The 20,209-nt window shown below is 64.3% G+C and overlaps 1 protein-coding gene across 1 annotated transcript; it reads left to right on the top strand.

Annotated features, from left to right (window-relative positions):
* Positions 1-3,461: 3,461 nt before the first annotated feature.
* Positions 3,462-19,910, top strand: FAM78B (family with sequence similarity 78 member B). The gene is made up of 2 exons (XM_075937066.2): positions 3,462-3,795; positions 13,113-19,910. The coding sequence occupies exons 1-2, from the start codon at positions 3,533-3,535 to the stop codon at positions 13,633-13,635; spliced, it is 786 nt and encodes a 261-aa protein (XP_075793181.2). The 5' UTR covers positions 3,462-3,532; the 3' UTR covers positions 13,636-19,910.
* The last annotated feature ends 299 nt before the right edge of the window (positions 19,911-20,209 follow it).

The following is a 20,209-nucleotide window of genomic DNA, read 5'->3' as shown; positions in this document are numbered from 1 at the left end:
ACAACCCCCCTGCCCCCCCCGCATTAACCCCTCCACGGTCCTACACCCCACAACCCCCTGCCCCCCCCCGCATTAACCCCTCCACGGTCCTACACCCCACAACCCCCCTGCCCCCCCCCGCATTAACCCCTCCACAGTCCTACACCCCACAACCCCCTGCCCCCCGCATTAACCCCTCCACAGTCCTACACCCCACAACCCCCTGTCCCCCCGCATTAACCCCTCCAGTCCTACACCCCACAGCCCCCTGCCCCCCCGCATTAACCCCTCCACGGTCCTACACCCCACAACCCCCCTGCCCCCCCGCATTAACCCCTCCACGGTCCTACACCCCACAACCCCCTGCCCCCCCCATTAACCCCTCCACGGTCCTACACCCCACAACCCCCTGCCCCCCGCATTAACCCCTCCAGTCCTACACCCCACAGCCCCCTGCCCCCCCGCATTAACCCCTCCAGTCCTACACCCCACAACCCCCTGCCCCCCCGCATTAACCCCTCCACAGTCCTACACCCCACAACCCCCTGCCCCCCGCATTAACCCCTCCAGTCCTACACCCCACAACCCCCTGCCCCCCCGCATTAACCCCTCCAGGTCCTACACCCCACAACCCCCTGCCCCCCGCATTAACCCCTCCAGTCCTACACCCCACAACCCCCTGCCCCCCGCATTAACCCCTCCACGTCCTACACCCCACAACCCCCCTGCCCCCCCCCCTCATTAACCCCTCCACGGTCCTCCCCCACAGCCCCCTGTCCCCCCGCATTAACCCCTCCACGGTCCTCCCCCACAGCCCCCTGCCCCCCCGCATTAACCCCTCTACGGTCCTCCCCCCACAGCCCCCTGTCCCCCCGCATTAACCCCTCCACGGTCCTCCCCCCACAACCCCCTGCCCCCCGCATTAACCCCTCCAGTCCTCCCCCCACAGCCCCCCTGCCCCCCCCGCATTAACCCCTCCACGGTCCTACACCCCACAACCCCCTGCCCCCCTGCATTAACCCCTCCACGGTCCTCCCCCCACAACCCCCCTGCCCCCCCGCATTAACCCCTCCACGGTCCTCCCCCCACAGCCCCCTGCCCCCCCGCATTAACCCCTCTACGGTCCTCCCCCCACAGCCCCCTGCCCCCCCGCATTAACCCCTCCACGGTCCTCTCCCCACAGCCCCCCTGCCCCCCCCGCATTAACCCCTCCACGGTCCTCCCCCCACAACCCCCTGCCCCCCGCATTAACCCCTCTACGGTCCTCCCCCCACAGCCCCCTGCCCCCCGCATTAACCCCTCCACGGTCCTCCCCCCACAACCCCCTGCCCCCCCGCATTAACCCCTCCACGGTCCTACACCCCACAACCCCCTGCCCCCCCCCTTAACCCCTCCACGGTCCTCCCCCCACAGCCCCCTGTCCCCCCGCATTAACCCCTCCACGGTCCTCCCCCCACAACCCCCTGCCCCCCCGCATTAACCCCTCCACGGTCCTACACCCCACAACCCCCTGCCCTCCCGCATTAACCCCTCCACGGTCCTCCCCCCACAACCCCCTGCCCCCCCGCATTAACCCCTCCACGGTCCTACACCCCACAACCCCCTGCCCCCCCGCATTAACCCCTCCACGGTCCTACACCCCACAACCCCCTGCCCCCCGCATTAACCCCTCCACGGTCCTACACCCCACAACCCCCTGCCCCCCCGCATTAACCCCTCCACGGTCCTACACCCCACAGCCCCCTGCCCCCCCGCATTAACCCCTCTACGGTCCTACACCCCACAACCCCCTGCCCCCCCGCATTAACCCCTCCACGGTCCTACACCCCACAACCCCCTGCCCCCCCCGCATTAACCCCTCCACGGTCCTCCCCCCACAGCCCCCTGCCCCCCCGCATTAACCCCTCCAGTCCTACACCCCACAACCCCCTGCCCCCCCGCATTAACCCCTCCACGGTCCTACACCCCACAACCCCCTGCCCCCCCCCGCATTAACCCCTCCACGGTCCTACACCCCACAACCCCCTGCCCCCCCCCCGCATTAACCCCTCCACGGTCCTACACCCCACAACCCCCTGCCCCCCCCGCATTAACCCCTCCACGGTCCTCCCCCCACAGCCCCCTGCCCCCCCGCATTAACCCCTCCACGGTCCTACCCCCACAACCCCCCTGCCCCCCCCGCATTAACCCCTCCACGGTCCTCCCCCCACAGCCCCCTGCCCCCCCGCATTAACCCCTCCACGGTCCTCCCCCCACAACCCTCTGCCCCCCCGCATTAACCCCTCCACGGTCCTCCCCCCACAGCCCCCTGCCCCCCCGCATTAACCCCTCCACGGTCCTACACCCCAGAACCCCCCTGCCCCCCCCGCATTAACCCCTCCACGGTCCTCCCCCCACAGCCCCCTGCCCCCCCGCATTAACCCCTCCACGGTCCTCCCCCCACAACCCTCTGCCCCCCCGCATTAACCCCTCCACGGTCCTCCCCCCACAGCCCCCTGCCCCCCCGCATTAACCCCTCCACGGTCCTCCCCCCACAGCCCCCTGCCCCCCCGCATTAACCCCTCCACGGTCCTACACCCCACAACCCCCCTGCCCCCCGCATTAACCCCTCCACGGTCCTACACCCCAGAACCCCCCTGCCCCCCCCGCATTAACCCCTCCAGTCCTACACCCCACAACCCCCTGCCCCCCGCATTAACCCCTCCACGGTCCTCCCCCCACAGCCCCCTGCCCCCCCGCATTAACCCCTCCACGGTCCTACCCCCACAGCCCCCTGCCCCCCCCGCATTAACCCCTCCACGGTCCTCCCCCCACAGCCCCCTGCCCCCCCGCATTAACCCCTCCACGGTCCTCCCCCCACAGCCCCCTGCCCCCCCCGCATTAACCCCTCCACGGTCCTCCCCCCACAACCCCCTGCCCCCCGCATTAACCCCTCCACGGTCCTCCCCCCACAACCCTCTGCCCCCCCGCATTAACCCCTCCACGGTCCTCCCCCCACAACCCCCTGCCCCCCGCATTAACCCCTCCACGGTCCTCCCCCCACAACCCCCTGCCCCCCGCATTAACCCCTCCACGGTCCTCCCCCCACAACCCCCCTGCCCCCCGCATTAACCCCTCCACGGTCCTCCCCCCACAACCCCCTGCCCCCCCCGCATTAACCCCTCCACGGTCCTCCCCCCACAGCCCCCTGCCCCCCCGCATTAACCCCTCCACGGTCCTGCCCCCACAGCCCCCTGCCCCCCCGCATTAACCCCTCCACGGTCCTCCCCCCACAGCCCCCTGCCCCCCCGCATTAACCCCTCCACGGTCCTACACCCCACAACCCCCTGCCCCCCGCATTAACCCCTCCAGTCCTACACCCCACAACCCCCTGCCCCCCCGCATTAACCCCTCCACGGTCCTCCCCCCCCGAACCCCGCCCCTCCCTCCATGCCCCCCCCCCCGCGATCCCGGCAGCCCCGCCCCGGCCGGCGCAGCGGCGCACGTGCCCGCGGCTCCCCGCCCGGCGGCTCGGGGCGCGGGGGGATGCGCGGCCGGGGGGCCCGGGGGGGCCATGGGCTGCCTGCAGAGCGTGGCCTGCAAGGCGCGCGTGCGGCGCGACAACATCGTCCTGAGCGACGTGTCCGCCGCCATCGAGCCGGGCGCCACCGCCATCGAGGAGAGCTCGCCCGTGGTGCTGCGCTACCGCACGCCCTTCTTCCGCGCCGCCGCCCGCGGCAGCCTGCCGCCCATCCCGCGCCGCCACACCTGGGTGGTGGGCTGGGTGCAGGCCTGCACCCACATGGACTTCCACAACACCTACGGCGAGCTGGGCATGTAAGCGCCCCCGGGACCCCCCTGCGCCCCCCCGGGACCCCCCCTGCGCCCCGGGACCCCCCCTGCACCCCCAAACCCTCCCCTGCACCCACATGGACTTCCACAACACCTACGGCGAGCTGGGCATGTAAGCGCCCCGGGCCCCCCCGGACCCCCCCGGGACCCCCCCTGCGCCCCCAAACCCTCCCCTGCACCCACATGGACTTCCACAACACCTACGGCGAGCTGGGCATGTAAGCGCCCCGGGCCCCCCCGGACCCCCCCGGGACCCCCCCTGCGCCCCCAAACCCTCCCCTGCACCCACATGGACTTCCACAACACCTACGGCGAGCTGGGCATGTAAGCGCCCCGGGCCCCCCCCGGGACCCCCCTGCGCCCCGGGACCCCCCCTGGGACCCCCGGACCCCCCCCCTGCACCCCCAAACCCTCCCCTGCACCCACATGGACTTCCACAACACCTACGGCGAGCTGGGCATGTAAGCGCCCCGGGCCCCCCGGGACCCCCCCGGGACCCCCCTGCGCCCCCGGGACCCCCCCCTGCACCCCCAAACCCTCCCCTGCACCCACATGGACTTCCACAACACCTACGGCGAGCTGGGCATGTAAGCGGACCCGGGCCCCCCCTGCGCCCCCGGGACCCCCCCGGGACCCCCCCTGCGCCCCCAAACCCTCCCCTGCACCCACATGGACTTCCACAACACCTACGGCGAGCTGGGCATGTAAGCGCCCCGGGCCCCCCCGGGACCCCCCCGGGACCCCCCCCTGCGCCCCCAAACCCTCCCCTGCACCCACATGGACTTCCACAACACCTACGGCGAGCTGGGCATGTAAGCGCCCCCAGGACCCCCCCGGGACCCCCCCTGCGCCCCGGGACCCCGCCCTGCACCCCTCTGCGCCCCCGGGACCCCGCCCTGCGCCCCCAAACCCTCCCCTGCACCCACATGGACTTCCACAACACCTACGGCGAGCTGGGCATGTAAGCGCCCCCGGGACCCCCCTGCGCCCCGGGACCCCCCCGGGACCCCCCCGGGACCCCCCCCTGCGCCCCCAAACCCTCCCCTGCACCAACATGGACTTCAACAACACCTACGGCGAGCTGGGCATGTAAGCGCCCCCGGGACCCCCCCGAGACCCCCCCGGGACCCCCCCCTGCGCCCCCAAACCCTCCCCTGCACCCACATGGACTTCCACAACACCTACGGCGAGCTGGGCATGTAAGCGCCCCCAGGACCCCCCCGGGACCCCTCCTGCGCCCCGGGACCCCGCCCTGCACCCCTCTGCGCCCCCGGGACCCCACCCTGCGCCCCCAAACCCTCCCCTGCACCCACATGGACTTCCACAACACCTACGGCGAGCTGGGCATGTAAGCGCCCCCGGGACCCCCCTGCGCCCCGGGACCCCCCCGGGACCCCCCCGGGACCCCCCCCTGCGCCCCCAAACCCTCCCCTGCACCCACATGGACTTCCACAACACCTACGGCGAGCTGGGCATGTAAGCGCCCCCGGGACCCCCCCGGGACCCCCCCGGACCCACCCCCTGCGCCCCCAAACCCTCCCCTGCACCCACATGGACTTCCACAACACCTACGGCGAGCTGGGCATGTAAGCGCCCCCAGGACCCCCCCGGGACCCCCCCTGCGCCCCGGGACCCCGCCCTGCACCCCTCTGCGCCCCCGGGACCCCGCCCTGCGCCCCCAAACCCTCCCCTGCACCCACATGGACTTCCACAACACCTACGGCGAGCTGGGCATGTAAGCGCCCCGGGCCCCACGGGACCCCCCGGGACCCCCCCTGCGCCCCGGGACCCCCCCTGCACCCCTCTGCGCCCCCGGGACGCCGCCCTGCGCCCCCAAACCCTCCCCTGCACCCACATGGACTTCCACAACACCTACGGCGAGCTGGGCATGTAAGCGCCCCCGGGACCCCCCTGCGCCCCCAAACCCTCCCCTGCACCCCCCTGCGCCCCGCCCTGTGCCCCCAAACCCTCCCCTGCGCCCACATGGACTTCCACAACACCTACGGCGAGCTGGGCATGTAAGCGCCCCCGGGACCCCCCCGGGACCCCCCCTGCGCCCCGGGACCCCCCCCGCGCCCCCAAACCCTCCCCTGCACCCACATGGACTTCCACAACACCTACGACGAACTGGGCATGTAAGCACCCCCGGGACCCCCCTGCGCCCCCGGGACCCCCCCTGGCACCCCCCCTGTACCCCGCCCTGCGCCCCCAAACCCTCCCCTGCACCCACATGGACTTCCACAACACCTACGACGAGCTGGGCATGTAAGCACCCCCGGGACCCCCCTGCGCCCCCGGGACCCCCCCTGGCACCCCCCCTGTACCCCGCCCTGCGCCCCCAAACCCTCCCCTGCACCCACATGGACTTCCACAACACCTACGGCGAGCTGGGCATGTAAGCGCCCCCGGGACCCCCCCGGGACCCCACTGCGCCCCCAAACCCTCCCCTGCACCCCCCCGCGCCCCGGGACCCCCCCGCGCCCCCAAACCCCTCCTGCACCCACATGGACTTCTACAACACCTACGGCGACCTGGGCATGTAAGCCCCCCCACGCCCTCCCGGGACCCCCCCCACGCCCTCCCGCACCCCGGGACCCCCCCGCACCCCTCTGCGCCCCGCCCTGCACCCCCAACCCCCCCCGTACCCACATGGACTTCTACAACACCTATGGCGACCTGGGCATGTAAGTGCCACCCTTCGCCCTGGCACCCCCCCTGCGCCCCGCCCTGCGCCCCCAAACCCCCCTGCACCCTCCTGTGCCCCCAAACCCCCCCCTGCACCCACATGGACTTCCACAACACCTACGGCGACCTGGGCATGTAAGTGCCCCGCCCCGGACCCCCTGCGCCCCGGGTCCCCCTGCATCCCCACATCCCGCCCTGCACCCTGGGACCCGCCCTGCGCCCCCACATCCCGCCCTGCGGCCTGGGACCCCACCTGCGCCCTCAAACCCTCCCCTGCACCCACACCCCAGCTCTGTACCCCGAGATCCTCCCTTGCGCCCCAGTACTCCCCATGCGCCCTCACATCCTCCCCTGCACCCTGGTACCTCTATGCACCCCCACAGCCTGGCTCTGTACCCCAAAATCCTGCCCTGCACCCTGGTACTCCCCCTGCGCCCCCAAACCCTGCCCTGCACCCCGGTATTCCACCTGCATCCCCACAGCCTGTCCTGCACTCTCAAACTCCGCCCTGCACCTACGCCTCGGCTCTGTACCCCGAGATCCTGCCCTGCACCCCAGAACCCCCCGTGTGCCCTCACATCCTCCCCTGCACCCTTGTACCCCCCTGCACCCCCACAGCCCACTGTGCACCCCCAACCCTGCCCTGCACCCCGGTATCCCACCCTGCACCCACATGGATTTCTACAACATCTACAGCGACCTGGGCATGTATGCGCCCCCGCGCACCCCAAGATCCCTCCCGGCATTCCAAAACTCTCCCCTGCACTCCCAGGTCCTCCCGTGGGCCCCCACACCCTGTCCTGCACCCACGTGCAGTTCTACAACACCTACAGCGACCTGGGCATGTAAGCACCCCTGTGCCCGAGACCCTGCATTGCACCCTGAAACCCTCCCCTGCTCCCCGAGATCCTCCCCTGCACTCACATGGAGTTCTGCATCTACAGTGACCTAGGCATGTAAGCACCCCTGCGCACTGAGACTCTCCCCTGCACCCCAAAACCCTCCCCTGCTCCCCGAGATCTTCCCTTGCACTCACATGGAGTTCTACATCTACAGCGACCTGGGCATGTAAGCACCCCTGTGCCCTGAGACCCCGTCCCTCACTCTCGAGACCCTCCTCTGAACCCCCACACCCTGCCCTGCATCCATAAGGAGTTCTACAATACCTACAGCCACCTGGGCATGTAAGCACCCCCGGTACCCTGCCCTGCACCCACATAGAGTTCTACAACACCTACAGCGACCTGGGCATGTAAGCACCCCTGTGCCCTGAGACCCCGTCCCTCACTCTCGAAACCCTCCCCTGAACCCCCACACCCTGCCCTGCATCCATAAGGAGTTCTACAATACCTACAGCCACCTGGGCATGTAAGCACCCCCGGGACCCTGCCCTGCACCCACATAGAGTTCTACAACACCTACAGCAACCTGGGCATGTAAGCACCCCCATGCGCCGGTATCCCACCCTACACCCCAAAATGCTCCTCTGCACTCTGGTATCCCACCCTGCACTCCAGAGTCCTCCCTTGCGACCTGGTATCCCACCCTGCACCCCCACGCCCTATTCTGAACCCCGAGATCCTCCCCTGCACCTTACACCGCACCCTGCAACCCCATGGAGCTCTACACACCTACAGCCACCTGGGCATGTTCGGGACACTGACAGGCCATCCCATTTGCCACCTGCCCCACCTGTTCCTGGGCCTGAAGGGTGGGGTGCTGCCACCGTAAGAGCCGCCCTCTGAGTGTTGCGTGGACAATGGGAGTCCCGGGGTGTGTGTGTGATTCCTGTGTGCAAAGGGCTTCCCTGCCCGCTGCTGGGGATCCGAAAGAGGCTTTGGATCTCCGGGCCTGCGTGCGTGAGGGGGAGGGGTGCAGGAAATCTTCCCACTGGCCCCCGGCTTCCCAGCTGCCCCCCGCAAGTGCTGGCAGCCGGCTGTCCCATTCTGCTTTGGTTGCAGGGTTGGCTGCCAGAGGTAGGCCTGGCAAGTAGCGGGGGGAGGGAAGCGCCATGTTTCTCTGTGCTCTGTGGAATTGTGCCTTTCGGTGCCTGTCCTGCTGGGAGCTGGCAGGCTGTCAATACCCCCTTAATCACGAAGCTGACATCCCGTTCTCAGTGGAGTGACTGTAATGCTAGTGTACGGCTACGTAACACCCTGCCCAGAGAGCTGTCGGCACCGGTGGCAGCAGTACCCTTTCATCTGCAGGCCTCCGTGGGTGTGCGGCTGGAACCATCTGCTGCCTCCTTAACCAGCAGCCTGCTACCCCGGCCACAGCAGGGACGAGACGCGATCTTGGCCTGCAGCTCCAATTGCCTGTGGCTGTAGCTTCTTCATTTCCCTTTAGGACAGGAAGTGGATCTGGTGTTCCAGGTGCTTTGTGTGCCTGAGCTGTTAAAGGAATACAGACCGACTCTGTGCAATGCACAGCCGGGCAAGGAACAATTGTTCCTTGCAAGGCGTGTCTTAAAGCCTCTAGGGAGCGGGAGGAAGAGGTACAGATTTTAAGGCCAGATACGGTCACCCAGACAGAGCCCCTCACCCTGTGATTCCCAAACCGAATCCCTGAGACCCATCCTGGAGCAATCCAAGTGTCCGAAGGGTTCCCAGTTAAAAGGAAGCCGAGGTGCCGCGGAGCTTTCTGTTCTGATCTGCCAGGTGCTTGCATGTACCACTAGTCACGCACGCTTCAGGAACTGGAGTCGCAGGCTATAAAAAGACTGCACCATCAGAGAGCTTGTCAAGCCCTGGCTTGTGTCAGGAATGGTTGGTGCTTGTAAGAGGGTTGTTTCTCGTTCCCGTTGATCGCTCTGCCGCAGCAGTGCTCTGGCTGGGGAGTCCCGCTCTAGCTGCTGGCTGCTGCGCTGTGGGATCGCAGAGGGTTATTGCAGGAGATGAACTGAACCTTTTTTCTTTATGTATAAAAAAAGGGAGTATTTGTGCTCACGTTTTGCATAAAACCGTCATTAAAAATTCCTTTTCCCAGGCGAATGGGTGTGCACCGGTGACTCAGGAGGGTACTGAGAAATGGCGCCTGTTGTTGAGTTTGTGGTGATGTCTATTTTATGGCCTTGTGTAGTGCCTGCCCTGGCAGCGGAGCGCAAAGGGGCAGGAATGGATCCCTGGTGCGGACGCAGCGGAGAGACTGTGTCGCTGGGCAGAGCTGGTGCCCGGGCGTCTGAGCCCCGCAGGCTCCGTTATTAGAAACTTCTGTCCTTCCCCATCTGCCCTGCACGGAGCGGGTGTGGGCTGCTGCTCAGGACGGAAGCGGCAGGGTTTCAGGCTGGCTGTGCCCGGGGTGAAACGAGGACACACTATGTAGGGTAATTGAGAATCGAGGTTTCTGAGTGTGGCTCTCCATCCTGGAGGCTGCTCTGAATGCTTCCTGCACAGGGATCGGCAGGAAAATAGACCCAGAGCCATCGAGTTGCTCCCTGAAACAGGTTTTGTTCCAGGACCAAGGCCCACCCGCAGGCCGAGGTTCCCTGTGTCAGGAGGTTTTGTGGGATGTTCGCGGCTGGCGCAGCCGCGGCCCCGCAAACGTGGTTACGTAAGTGACGTCCGCGGAAAGCCCTCCCAGCTGGCACTTAGCCTGGTGTGTTGGTTTGTGCCTCCGCGTCACTCGTGCCGTTGGCCCAGGGTGCTGCAGGGAAGTGTGGCTGCGGGAGGTTCAGATCGATGGGTGTCTGCGCCCTTTGGCACGTAGCTAGATTAAAAACAAGCCGCGGGGGCGAGGGAGAGCCGTCCGGCTGTGCTACATCCTTTGTCTGGGGACGGAACGGGAGGCAGCATTCTCTAGTGGCTAGAGCACTGCGCTCTGCCATTGCCGTGGGACCACGTCCTTTCCCCGGCTGTGCCCGCGACGGGAGCGTTGTGGGGTCTGTGGATGGAAAGAGCGGGGGCGCCGGCGTCCTTTTCTCCACTCGGGCCCTGGCAGCCGCACTTGAAACGCAGTGTGGTGTGTTGGCACTCCCTGGCTTTCCTTGACACGGCAGCCTGGGGTTTGCCGCTGCGAGAGTAACTCAAACCCGTCTCCTCACTTTCCTTCAGAGCCCCTTTTACGAAGCAGAGGGTGTTTTTCGGAGGGCTACAGATGCAGGGATCCGCGGCAAATGGAAAAAATCCCACGGAAGTCTAGTTCTTGGGACCTGCTCGGATTCGTCTCACTGACAGCAGAGCAGCGTGTGCGTCGGGGCCGGGCGCTTCTAAACACCACTCTCCTGGATCTCTGTCTAAGCCACTTACATGACCCCTCTTGCCCTAGATCTTGAGGCACTCACATGCCATCTTTCATCTGTCTACGGGCTTGCCTGCGTGGGGAGATTTACTGGCCTTATTAGGCAGCTGGAAATCTCTTTGTCCACGTACGAGAGTCCAGATGGGAAGTAATCGCTGTATAATTGTTCCAGGGTTTTGAAACCCCAGTCAAGCCGTTAACCACTTACACGGGCTGGGTAGGGGGCTGCTGCAGCCCAGGGGGCCACTGGTTAACCGGTGAGCCTCATCCAGTACGGGTTAACCAGCTAACCCGTAATTGTTAGCTGGTTAGCTCCTGCCAAGCCAGCGCCAGTCACACCTCACGCAAAGCCTCCCCGGCCGAGGGCTTGCATCTCCGGCGGGCCTGCTGGGACGCCCAATGGCTCCCAAAGGCCCCTGCCGGGGGAAGGGTAATCGTGGCTAGTGATGGCAAGAGAGCAGCCCCCGCCACGGCAGATCGTCCCCCAGAGAAATGGGTAGCAGTGACCCCAGATTGTTACTGGAACGCCGGTCAGGCTTCCTGAGTTTCTGGTCACCAGTTACACCGTTGCACAGAGGGTGCACCTGGGCGCAAGGTGGGGGAAGCCGCGAGCTCGGAGCGTGGCTGGGCTGGGTGTAGGCGCGGGGGCTGGCCGGGCAGGCTTGGACCGGGGTTAATGTGTGGGCGTGGCGAGATCGGCGCTGAGCCGCACCAGGGCCAAGAGCAGCGCTGCCGCCCACGAGCCTGGCGCTCCATTAGCAGGTCGGGGGGATGGCTCGGGAGTGCTGGGCAGTGTCCAAGAACTGATTTCATCAGCTGCCCGGGAAACGTAACCCAGCTTCCCCTGCCGGGAGCTGCCCCATGGCCCCTCTGGGCCTCGCGGCTCTTCCGGGCGGAGCGCTTGGCCACAGCTACGCGCACTTGTGTTTTATCCTGCCCCGGCCCCTCTGTCCTTCCTGGGCTCCCTGTGCCGGTGCCGGCAGCCTTTCCAGGCAGCGTCCAGCCGGGACCACGTTGAGAGCTGGGCCGGGCAGGGCGCAGCGTTGGGAGATCGGACGGCAGCAGTTGGATCAAGTGAAGCGGTGGGGCTGCTCTTCCCTTCGCGGCGGCCTGGCAAGGCGGGTGGGAGGTCCGGCTCTTGGTCTTGTTGGGGGGCAGTTTGCAAACTGGCTGCTCCCCAGAGCTGCACTGCCTGTGGGATCGGAGCGGGGCTGCTCCCCCAGGGGTTTGCAGAAATGTCGTTCGTGCCTATTCGAGGACAGTAGGAAGCCACAGAGACACCCTGCCCCGCCACGGGGCTCTGCTGCTTGCCCAGCTGTGCTGTGGGTGCCGTGGATGGGGGCAGCTCTGGCTCCCCCAGCGTGTGAGCCAGTGAGGGACCCGATGGAAGGGACTCGGCCCTGTGGTCGGGCCCCACCGCTGAGAAATCCATTGAGAGCCATGTCGGCAAAGCCACGGCCTCGCCCCGCGTCGGCGCAGAAACCCACCGGTTACACTTGCTCTTGGCGGATGCACGTTTGCTCCCGGGCAGCAGGACCTTCCTTGGCTTTGCCCTCGCGCCCCTGCCGGGGAAGGGGGCTGTGGCCTGCAGGGACTCGCTTTGCTGCTGGCTTGGGTCGATCGCTTGGCTTGAGGTTTTCAGCGGCTGCTCGGGGGTTAGCCAGGCGGTTGCCACTGACGGGGAATTAGTGGAAGTGAGTGGCAATGGGGTGCGTATCACCAGGGCTTCTCCAAAGGGGGATCGGGCCAGACTCCCCTCGTTTCCGCGTTTCAGCTAAGGGAAGCGCAGTAGCTCTACTCTAGGTTAGGGACGTGAACTCCCGTTTCGGGTGAGCTGGTTAAATGCCATCTTAAACCGGTTAACCAATTCAAGAGGGGGCGGAGGGGCTGGAGCGACTCTCCCAGCCACAAGCAGGGGTTGGGGGGCGGAGGAGCATTGCTGATCCCGTGTGGGGCAGGCTCTGCCAGCGTCTGCTCTGGGTTCCTGGCCCTGCGAGGCTGGGAGCCTGCAGCCCCATGCGCAGGCCTGGCGGGGCTGGAGCAGTCCACAGCGGGGCGCGGGCGGGGGCTGTTCCTGGGCACCAGTTAACTGTTACCCGGCAAGCATCACCGTTAAGACTGATGCTTATTGGGTAACGGTCTATTGAGTTGCAGCTCAACGTATTTTAATGGCCGCCATTCAATCAACCTTTTTATCGGAAAATAAGGAAGAGAAAGGCAGAACACGGTTAGAACAGATGAAAATCGAGGTTCCCTGCTTGCGGATGTAAATCATGATTCCAATAAGAGCTTTTGAGCCCACCCTGCTGTAGGCTACAGGAGTGAGCCAGGAGCTGGCGCCACGTGGTCTCTAACTGGGTTCTTTCATTGTCATTTCCTAGGTCCAGCTGGGAACTTCCCGACCTGCGAGAAGGGCGAGTAAAAGCCATCAGCGACTCTGATGGTGTGAGCTACCCCTGGTACGGGAACACCACGGAAACCGTGACCTTGGTGGGGCCCACCAGCAAGGTCTCCCGGTTCTCAGTCAGTATGAATGACAATTTTTACCCGAGTGTGACGTGGGCGATCCCGGTGAGTGACAGCAACGTGCCGCTGCTGACCAGGATTAAGAGGGACCAGAGCTTCACCACATGGCTCGTGGCCATGAACATGACCACCAAGGAGAAGATCATCCTGCAGACCATCAAGTGGCGGATGCGCGTGGAGATTGAAGTGGACCCCATGCAGCTGCTGGGGCAGCGAGCGCGACTAGTGGGAAGGACTCAGCAGGAGCAGCCCCGGATTCTGAGCCGGATGGAACCCATCCCCCCAAACGCACTAGTGAAACCCAACGCCAACGATGCCCAGGTCCTCATGTGGAGACCCAAGCGAGGCCAGCCGCTGGTCGTGATACCTCCCAAGTAGATGGCGTGTGGGCGGGCTTGCTGGAGGACTTCCTTGCGGCTGGCGTGGTGCAAATGGGCTGGATTTCTTGAGCCAAAGCAGACCTGGGGGGCCCATCTGCCTGGGCAGGTCAGAGTGCAAATAGGGCTTCTTCTTATTCAGCAGGAGCGTGGCACCCAGCAGCGGCGAAAGCTGTGTCACAGAGGAGGACTCGCCGAGCTGGGGGACTGCCGACGATGGCCGAACTTCTAGGCTATTTTGGCTGGCAGAGGGTTTCTTACCGGAATAGCTCGCGTTCCCTTGCCGTGGCGCGCAAGGGCCGCGAACACAATGAAACCGTGCCTGCGGCAAACGCTGCTTCCCCACCAATTCGAGGTAGACATGGAGCCCGAGCACACCGCGTGTCCATGGCCTGCCAGTTGGAACCTGCTCTGGCAGCAGGGGCGGGCGGTGCCCCGGTTTTATACCTATGCAGTTTTGATTGATAATCAAATGATCCGCTTGCTCATTGGAACAACAGGAATGTTTACAAAGCGGGGTCTAGCCCATGCCGTCTGTTCCACTTCGCCAGAGACCTGCGGGCCACAGGGAACTGTCCAAGGTGCTGAACTGAAGTCCAGTGTGAACTCCCTTCCTCTTCCCCGGAATGATCTCTTCCACCAGACGGAAGGAGGCCGTTTTGCATGCATCTCGGTGTTTCCAGTAGTCGTCACTGTAGGAGCGGCCTGGTTCCGAGGGAAATCTCCATGTCATTTAGTTCTCAGATGCACTAGTCTTCCCCGCCCCTCCATTTCCTCTTCCCCGCGCCCTTCCTTTGAAAGAGGCAGGAATACTGCCTGGTCCGAAGACAGGTGATGGGCAGCATCTGTCCGTGCAGCGAGGAGAGAGCCGGGGGAGGGTGTTTGCATGGCTCCAGCAAGCTTGGGTGCGCTCCATCGTTCACCTAGTCCCTTTGCACGCGTGAGGCCGTCGCAAGGAGCTGGGCTGCTCGCTCCTTTTCCGTGTGACTGGCTGGTCATGCGGCAAGCCTCGTCCCCAACTGCCCCAGAGCGGTGTCACTGCGCCAGCGTGCTCCAGGCCAGAGGGCCTTGCTCTGGAGCCGGGGTGCTAGCACATGGGGACCGCCTGCCTGTCCCTTGGCCGGGGCAAGGGGAAGGGTCTCCAAAAGGAAGGGGGCCAGCTCATGAAAACTCCTCGGCGGTTTCCCCGCGGCAAAGCCTCCTGCTTTTCCCAACACAGCAAGAGAACAGCAGAAGAGGTGGTGGGTAAGCAGGGTCGTTTCGCTAATGACTCAGCCCAGTGTGGCTAAGGGATGGTCCACAGTATTGACTAGGGATGTGACAGTGTAACCGTGCATGTGGTTAACCGATAAGCATCGGTTAATCTTCGCGTTTACATGCAGGCTCCTGGTACCCACGGGGAGCTGGCTTAAAAACTGGCTCCCTGGGCGCACCAGATCCCGGGGAGCCGCCTGCTCCCCTCTTCCCCTGCGCTGCTGCCTCTGTACCAGAGCTAGCAGCACGGGGGTGGGGGGGAGGGAAGAGGTACTCATGGGGAACCGCCTGCCGCCTCACGTGTAACCGATGAAACTTCCAGCAGTTACATGGTTACCTTATGAAATGCATTTTAACATCCCTAGTACGGACCCAGCTACTAGTTTAAAGAAAGTCTCTGTAGGATGGCCAGGGACACTCTTAATATTGACCCCAGCCCAGAGGAACTCTGTCTGTCGAGTCCTCACTGGTGTGAGATGATACAGATCCATGCTGCCTGCAGGCTGCTACGTCTGCCCTTCCTACGTGGGCCCAGAGATGACTTGGGACCTTGGGTCGCTGCTCTCAGAAGCCGCTAATCTCTCGGTAACAGAAGGAGAAAGTTTCCTTTGTTGTGTGAATTCAGGCTTCTTACAACGAAACCACCCTCAGAATTGCACGGTTCAGAGGCCTCCCCCCGCCTGCCTTCACTCGGCGCACACCCTGCCGGGCCCCTAAGTGCTGTGAGCGACGTTGGCCTTAGCTTCTCCTGGCGGCTTGGTCCAAAACCCTTCTGACAGCATTAGCCTGGCTCTCTCTGGAGACGGATTTCTAGGCTGATTTCCGTGGTGATTTCGGTGCTTTGAAATCCAGGGCTCTGCTTGGTGCCGCACGCTCCCCTTTCACCGAGTTCATGGTTTGCTGCGTTCTCCCCACCTTGCTTCTGAGCCTCCTGAGACCGGCACGGCAGGGTTCCCGGCGGTGCACTCGTGTTTCTGGCGTATTCAGGGCTTCTGCTGGCTCTGGGCTGGCTGTGCCCCGGGATCGGTGGGAACGTACCTGCCCAATGACACACGAGTCTCTTGAACAAACATCACTGGTCCGAGTCTGACCATCAGGGTCCAGAGGAGGTGAAGTGAGTGTGAGGTGCGATCTGGCGGGGAGGTTCCCCCGCCCCCGGACGGGTCTCTGTGCTGTGTCCATCTAACCCAGGTGGCGGTAATTTGGAGTCCCAATGCCCCCAGTGTGGCTTTGAAAACCAGACCCCGTCGGCAGGAAGGTCTCAGCCGGGTGGCTGGGTGTGGCAGCGTCTTCTCCCCGCGCAGGGCAGCCTGGAGGACTTCGTGCTGTGGATTGGGAACAGAGTCGCTGGTCCCAGGCCTGCGCGAACGCTCCGTGGCGCCTCAGCGAGGGGCTGCTGCTCCCCAGCAGGGTGCTCTCACTTGGCCCTTTTCTGGGGGGGTCCCTCCCCCTCCTCCTGACCTGCTGCCTTCTCCATTTGAGGAACGGCTGGGATGGTTTCATGCACGGCCCGGCCCATCGGGCAGTCCCTGGGGGGATGAGCCGAGTGACGCAGGATCGCTGACCTCTGATTGGCTGGGGGTGGTACCTCTGTGGATACCGGTGGCATTGGCTGGCCGACACCAGCCAGGGCTCTGCCCCTTGGTGATCCCCCCCCCCCCACTCTTTGTGCTCGAGGCTCCCAAAGCCTTAGGGGCCGGGAGTCGGCGGGGGAGCCAGGGGCCGGGAGTCGGCGGGGGAGCCAGGGGCCGGGAGTCGGCGGGGGGAGCCAGGGGCCGGGAGTCGGCGGGGGAGCCAGGGGCCGGGAGTCGGCGGGGGGAGCCAGGGGCCGGGAGTCGGCACGGGTTCTTTCCTTGGATGATGTACCTGGTTGTGGAAGTTGGGACTGAGCCAGCCGGCCGCCGGTGCAGGACCAGCGTGCCACACACAGTCCTGAGCCCGGCCCACTGCTGGGGCCCACCGCTGCCTGGCCCCTCCGCCGGCCTTCCCGCAGCAGGGCTGGCAGGCTGGCTTGGATTTGGGAGCAGTTCTCCGAGGCCAGGAGAACGGTGCATCGGCTCCCTGTGGCATCAGGACTTGTCTGGTCTCTGCCAAGCAGGGCGCTGTATGCCGAATTGGGGAGGGGCCCGTTTTCAGCGAGCAGTGGGCACACAAGCCGTCCAACCGAGCTCCCTAGGGAGAAATGCCCATCCCCGTCCCTGCAGGCCTGCACGCAGAACGACCCGGGTCTCCTGGCTCCGCACGGCCATCGCGACGTTCCGCTCCAGGGAGCCCCTCCGCCGGGAAAGCAGGAAGTGGCCGCTCTTGCTGAGGCGCCGGCTGCCTTGCGCCAGGGCTTCGAGACGTTTCTGGAAGGCTACGTCTACGCTGGCGTGATTTTGTGCGAGAACTCTTTTGCGGAGGAGTTGTGCAAAAACTCTTCCAGAAGAGAGCATCTGCACTGGCATGTGCTTTGTGCAAGAGCATCCGTGCCAGTGTAGACGCTCTCTTGCACAAGGAAGCTCTGATGCCCATTTTAACCACAGGGCTTTCTTGCGCAAGACACTCATGTTGCCTGTCCACACTGGCCTCTTGCACAAGAACAGTTACGCAAAAGGGCTTCTTCCTGAGCAGGAGCATCATAGTTCTTGCGCAAGAAGCCCTGATTTCACACAGTAGAACGTCAGTGTTCTTGCACACAGTGGGCAGTGTAGAGAGGCAGCAAGTTTTGCACAAAAGCGGCCACTTTTGCACAAGATCATGCCAATGTGGACACAGCCGAAGTGTTGCCCTGAGTGCCTGCAGCAGCTGCCCTGGGACGCTGCCTTCTGGGGCTCTGCGCGGCTGGCAGTACCGCAGGGCAGGCCTGACCCCCAGGGCTCCCAGTGGGGCGGGAGACTGGAGAGTTTGGCCTGGCTGCACCTGCTGCAGTTCTTGTACCTTGTCAGTCCTGCTCATCTAGTGACAGTGGGCAGGCCGAGAGCGGGGACCGGGGTGCTGTGGCCAGTCTCAGTGCTCCCGAGTCTCGCGGGGTTGCCGGGTCGCGTTGTGGGGCTGGACGATGCGGAGCGAGCGCCGGGTGTTGGGATCGTGCGTTTCTCTAGGTATTTCTGTCACGGCTCTTTCTGCAGCCCCAGCCCCGCACAACAGCCCTGAGCAGGCCAGAATGGGCGGCAGGGGATGCACATCTGGATACAAACGCTGCAGGATTGACAGACGGCTCCTGAGCGGCGGCATGGTCTCTAAGCCGGGCAAGCCGGCTCCGCCAGCATCCCCAGGGGAGGCGCCCCCTGCTTCCCGCCGTTGCAGAGTTGTTCTGGGGTCACTTGTCTCAGCAGACGCGGCGGGGGGGCGGGGGATGGCTTTGGTCGAGGGACCCCAGCTTGTGGGCGGCAGACACGCTCGACTGGAGCCAGCCCCGCCCCGCCTGCAAGGGGCTTGGAAATCCGGCAGGGGAAGAGCGGTTCCCTTGCATCAGCAGGGCTGGGCTGTCGCTGGGCGCTCAGGTGGGCTTTGCACCTGTGCGGCTGAAGAAGGGGCAGTTCAGAATGAACATGAGATCTGTGGGGCCAGGGAATTGTGACATTCCTGATCCAGAGCCGGGCGATGCCAGTTGGGGCGGGTGCTTCGGGGGCTGTACGCCGTGAGCGCCCCGGAGACACGGGCCGACATCAGCAAAGCCCCCAGGGGGATGGCACTAGATTGGAGCATTTCCAGCTGGTTCCCCCCCTTCCAATTCTTGTAGCCAGCGCCTGGGATCTCAGGGAGGGGCGGGGGGGCCAGTTCTTAGAAATACGAACCTGCAAACTTCCTCCCCTTGCTAGAACCAAACCAGAAGGCCGGGGGGTTTGAGGGGCTCAGCTGGCGGTTACCTTCCCGCCTTTCTGACATGTCACGTTCGCAGCCAGGCCTCTGCTCTGCTGAGCCACTGGCCCGTCAGTTACGCCCCCCCGGCCCCACAGCTGCTCCTGCAGCAGGCTCACGAGCCAGAAGCAGGAGCCCAAAGCATCACAAGAGAACCCGTTCTCGTGAAACGTCCGGGCAGATTCTGCCGGCCCGGGACGGGGGAGTAGAAGACGCAGCCGAGTCAGCCGCCCCCAACCAAACGCAACAAGTCTGTAGGAGACCACTTGAGTCGCACTGTGGCAGCCGGACACCCTCTAGCCTCCCCCACTATGCACACGGTTTTGCTTTACGCTCTAGAGGAATTTACACAGACAGCGCACGCTCTGTTGTGTCGGGGTGTAGCCTGGGGGGCCCAGCGAGACCCCCGTGGGGCAGGACACTCGCCGCCTGTGAAGCAAGCCAGCCCCTGGCCAGAATTGCATCTGAACCCACTGGGGGCTTCCCCCATGTAACTGTAAGCTGCTTCCACTTTGTGTGTGTGTGTGTGTGCGCGCGCGCGCGCTTTATTCTATTTATTTATTTATTTATTTAATTTATTTGCATTTCACCTTGTAAACCACCCACCCATTGAAAAGCCTCAGAGCCCTGCGTGAGTTTGGGAAAAGCCCTTCTTTTAGGGAAAACGTGTCGTTGGTGGCAGTCAACAGCATCCGGGTACAATTGGCCAGAGAAATACCCTTAGCAGTGACGTCACCTGTCTTTCTGCTATCACAACCTAATAAACTATGAACCCACCCCCTGGAAATCCCAATGCACAATCCAGCCCCCAAACCCTTTGTCTAGAAATCCGGGAGCGTCTGGCGTCTCTGCTCTTTCTCCCATGTTCTTTATTCACTGCTGCTCTTCCCTGGTTGTTTTTTTTCTTTTTGACTCCTGCTGTATGTGATGTTGCCAATTTCCAGAGATGATAAGAGCAGGAACGTGCGGGCGTTTCTTGGGAGAAAAGAGAGTCGGGTATTCTGCTGCCGTGTGGGGAAAACCAGAAGGAAGAAAAGACGAAAGCTGGTTCTGCAGAGTGCCTTAAACAAACAGGACTTTCACAAGTCGGGGGTTCTGGCTCTTCTCTCTTTGGATGTTGTTAAAAACTCAGACGTTGCGTTTCACTTCTCTGGGATTAAAGCAGCGGTTCAGAATGCATTCGAAACCAGCGTGTGCGTCTTTGTGGGCTTCCTTGCAGGTCTGGGCCATGTGCCGCTGGGATGAAGAGGACAAGGGGAGTATCCATCCTCAGAGTCCCTCCCGTGGAGCCCAGACAAGAACATGGTGGTGGGCACTGGGTGAAGTGGCCTCGCTTGGCCATGCATGTCCCGGTCACCTGGGGCCAACGTTTTATCCCAGGCCCTGGTGGTTGGTGTCAGTGGCGGTGGGCTTGCCCGGCCTTCTGCTGGGAACTTTGAACTTGCAAGAGCTAGTTCAAAACCAGCTCCCGTCGTGGC

The sequence above is a fragment of the Pelodiscus sinensis genome, chromosome 9 (genome assembly GCF_052426305.1).
Source record: "Pelodiscus sinensis isolate ZL-2025 chromosome 9, ASM5242630v1, whole genome shotgun sequence".
Taxonomy (NCBI): Eukaryota; Metazoa; Chordata; order Testudines; family Trionychidae; genus Pelodiscus; species Pelodiscus sinensis.
Note: the sequence above shows the minus strand (reverse complement) of the source record. Positions and strands in the feature narration are given on the sequence as shown.

What these genes read in the sequence shown, in the direction of transcription:
- FAM78B (XM_075937066.2), top strand. Translation starts at nt 3,533, where the DNA reads ATGGGCTGCCTGCAGAGCGTGGCCTGCAAGGCGCGCGTGCGGCGCGAC. An exon ending in ACCTACGGCGAGCTGGGCAT is followed by an intron (nt 3,796 to 13,112) that starts GTAAGCGCCCCC and finishes GTCATTTCCTAG; the next exon opens with GTCCAGCTGGGAACTTCCCG.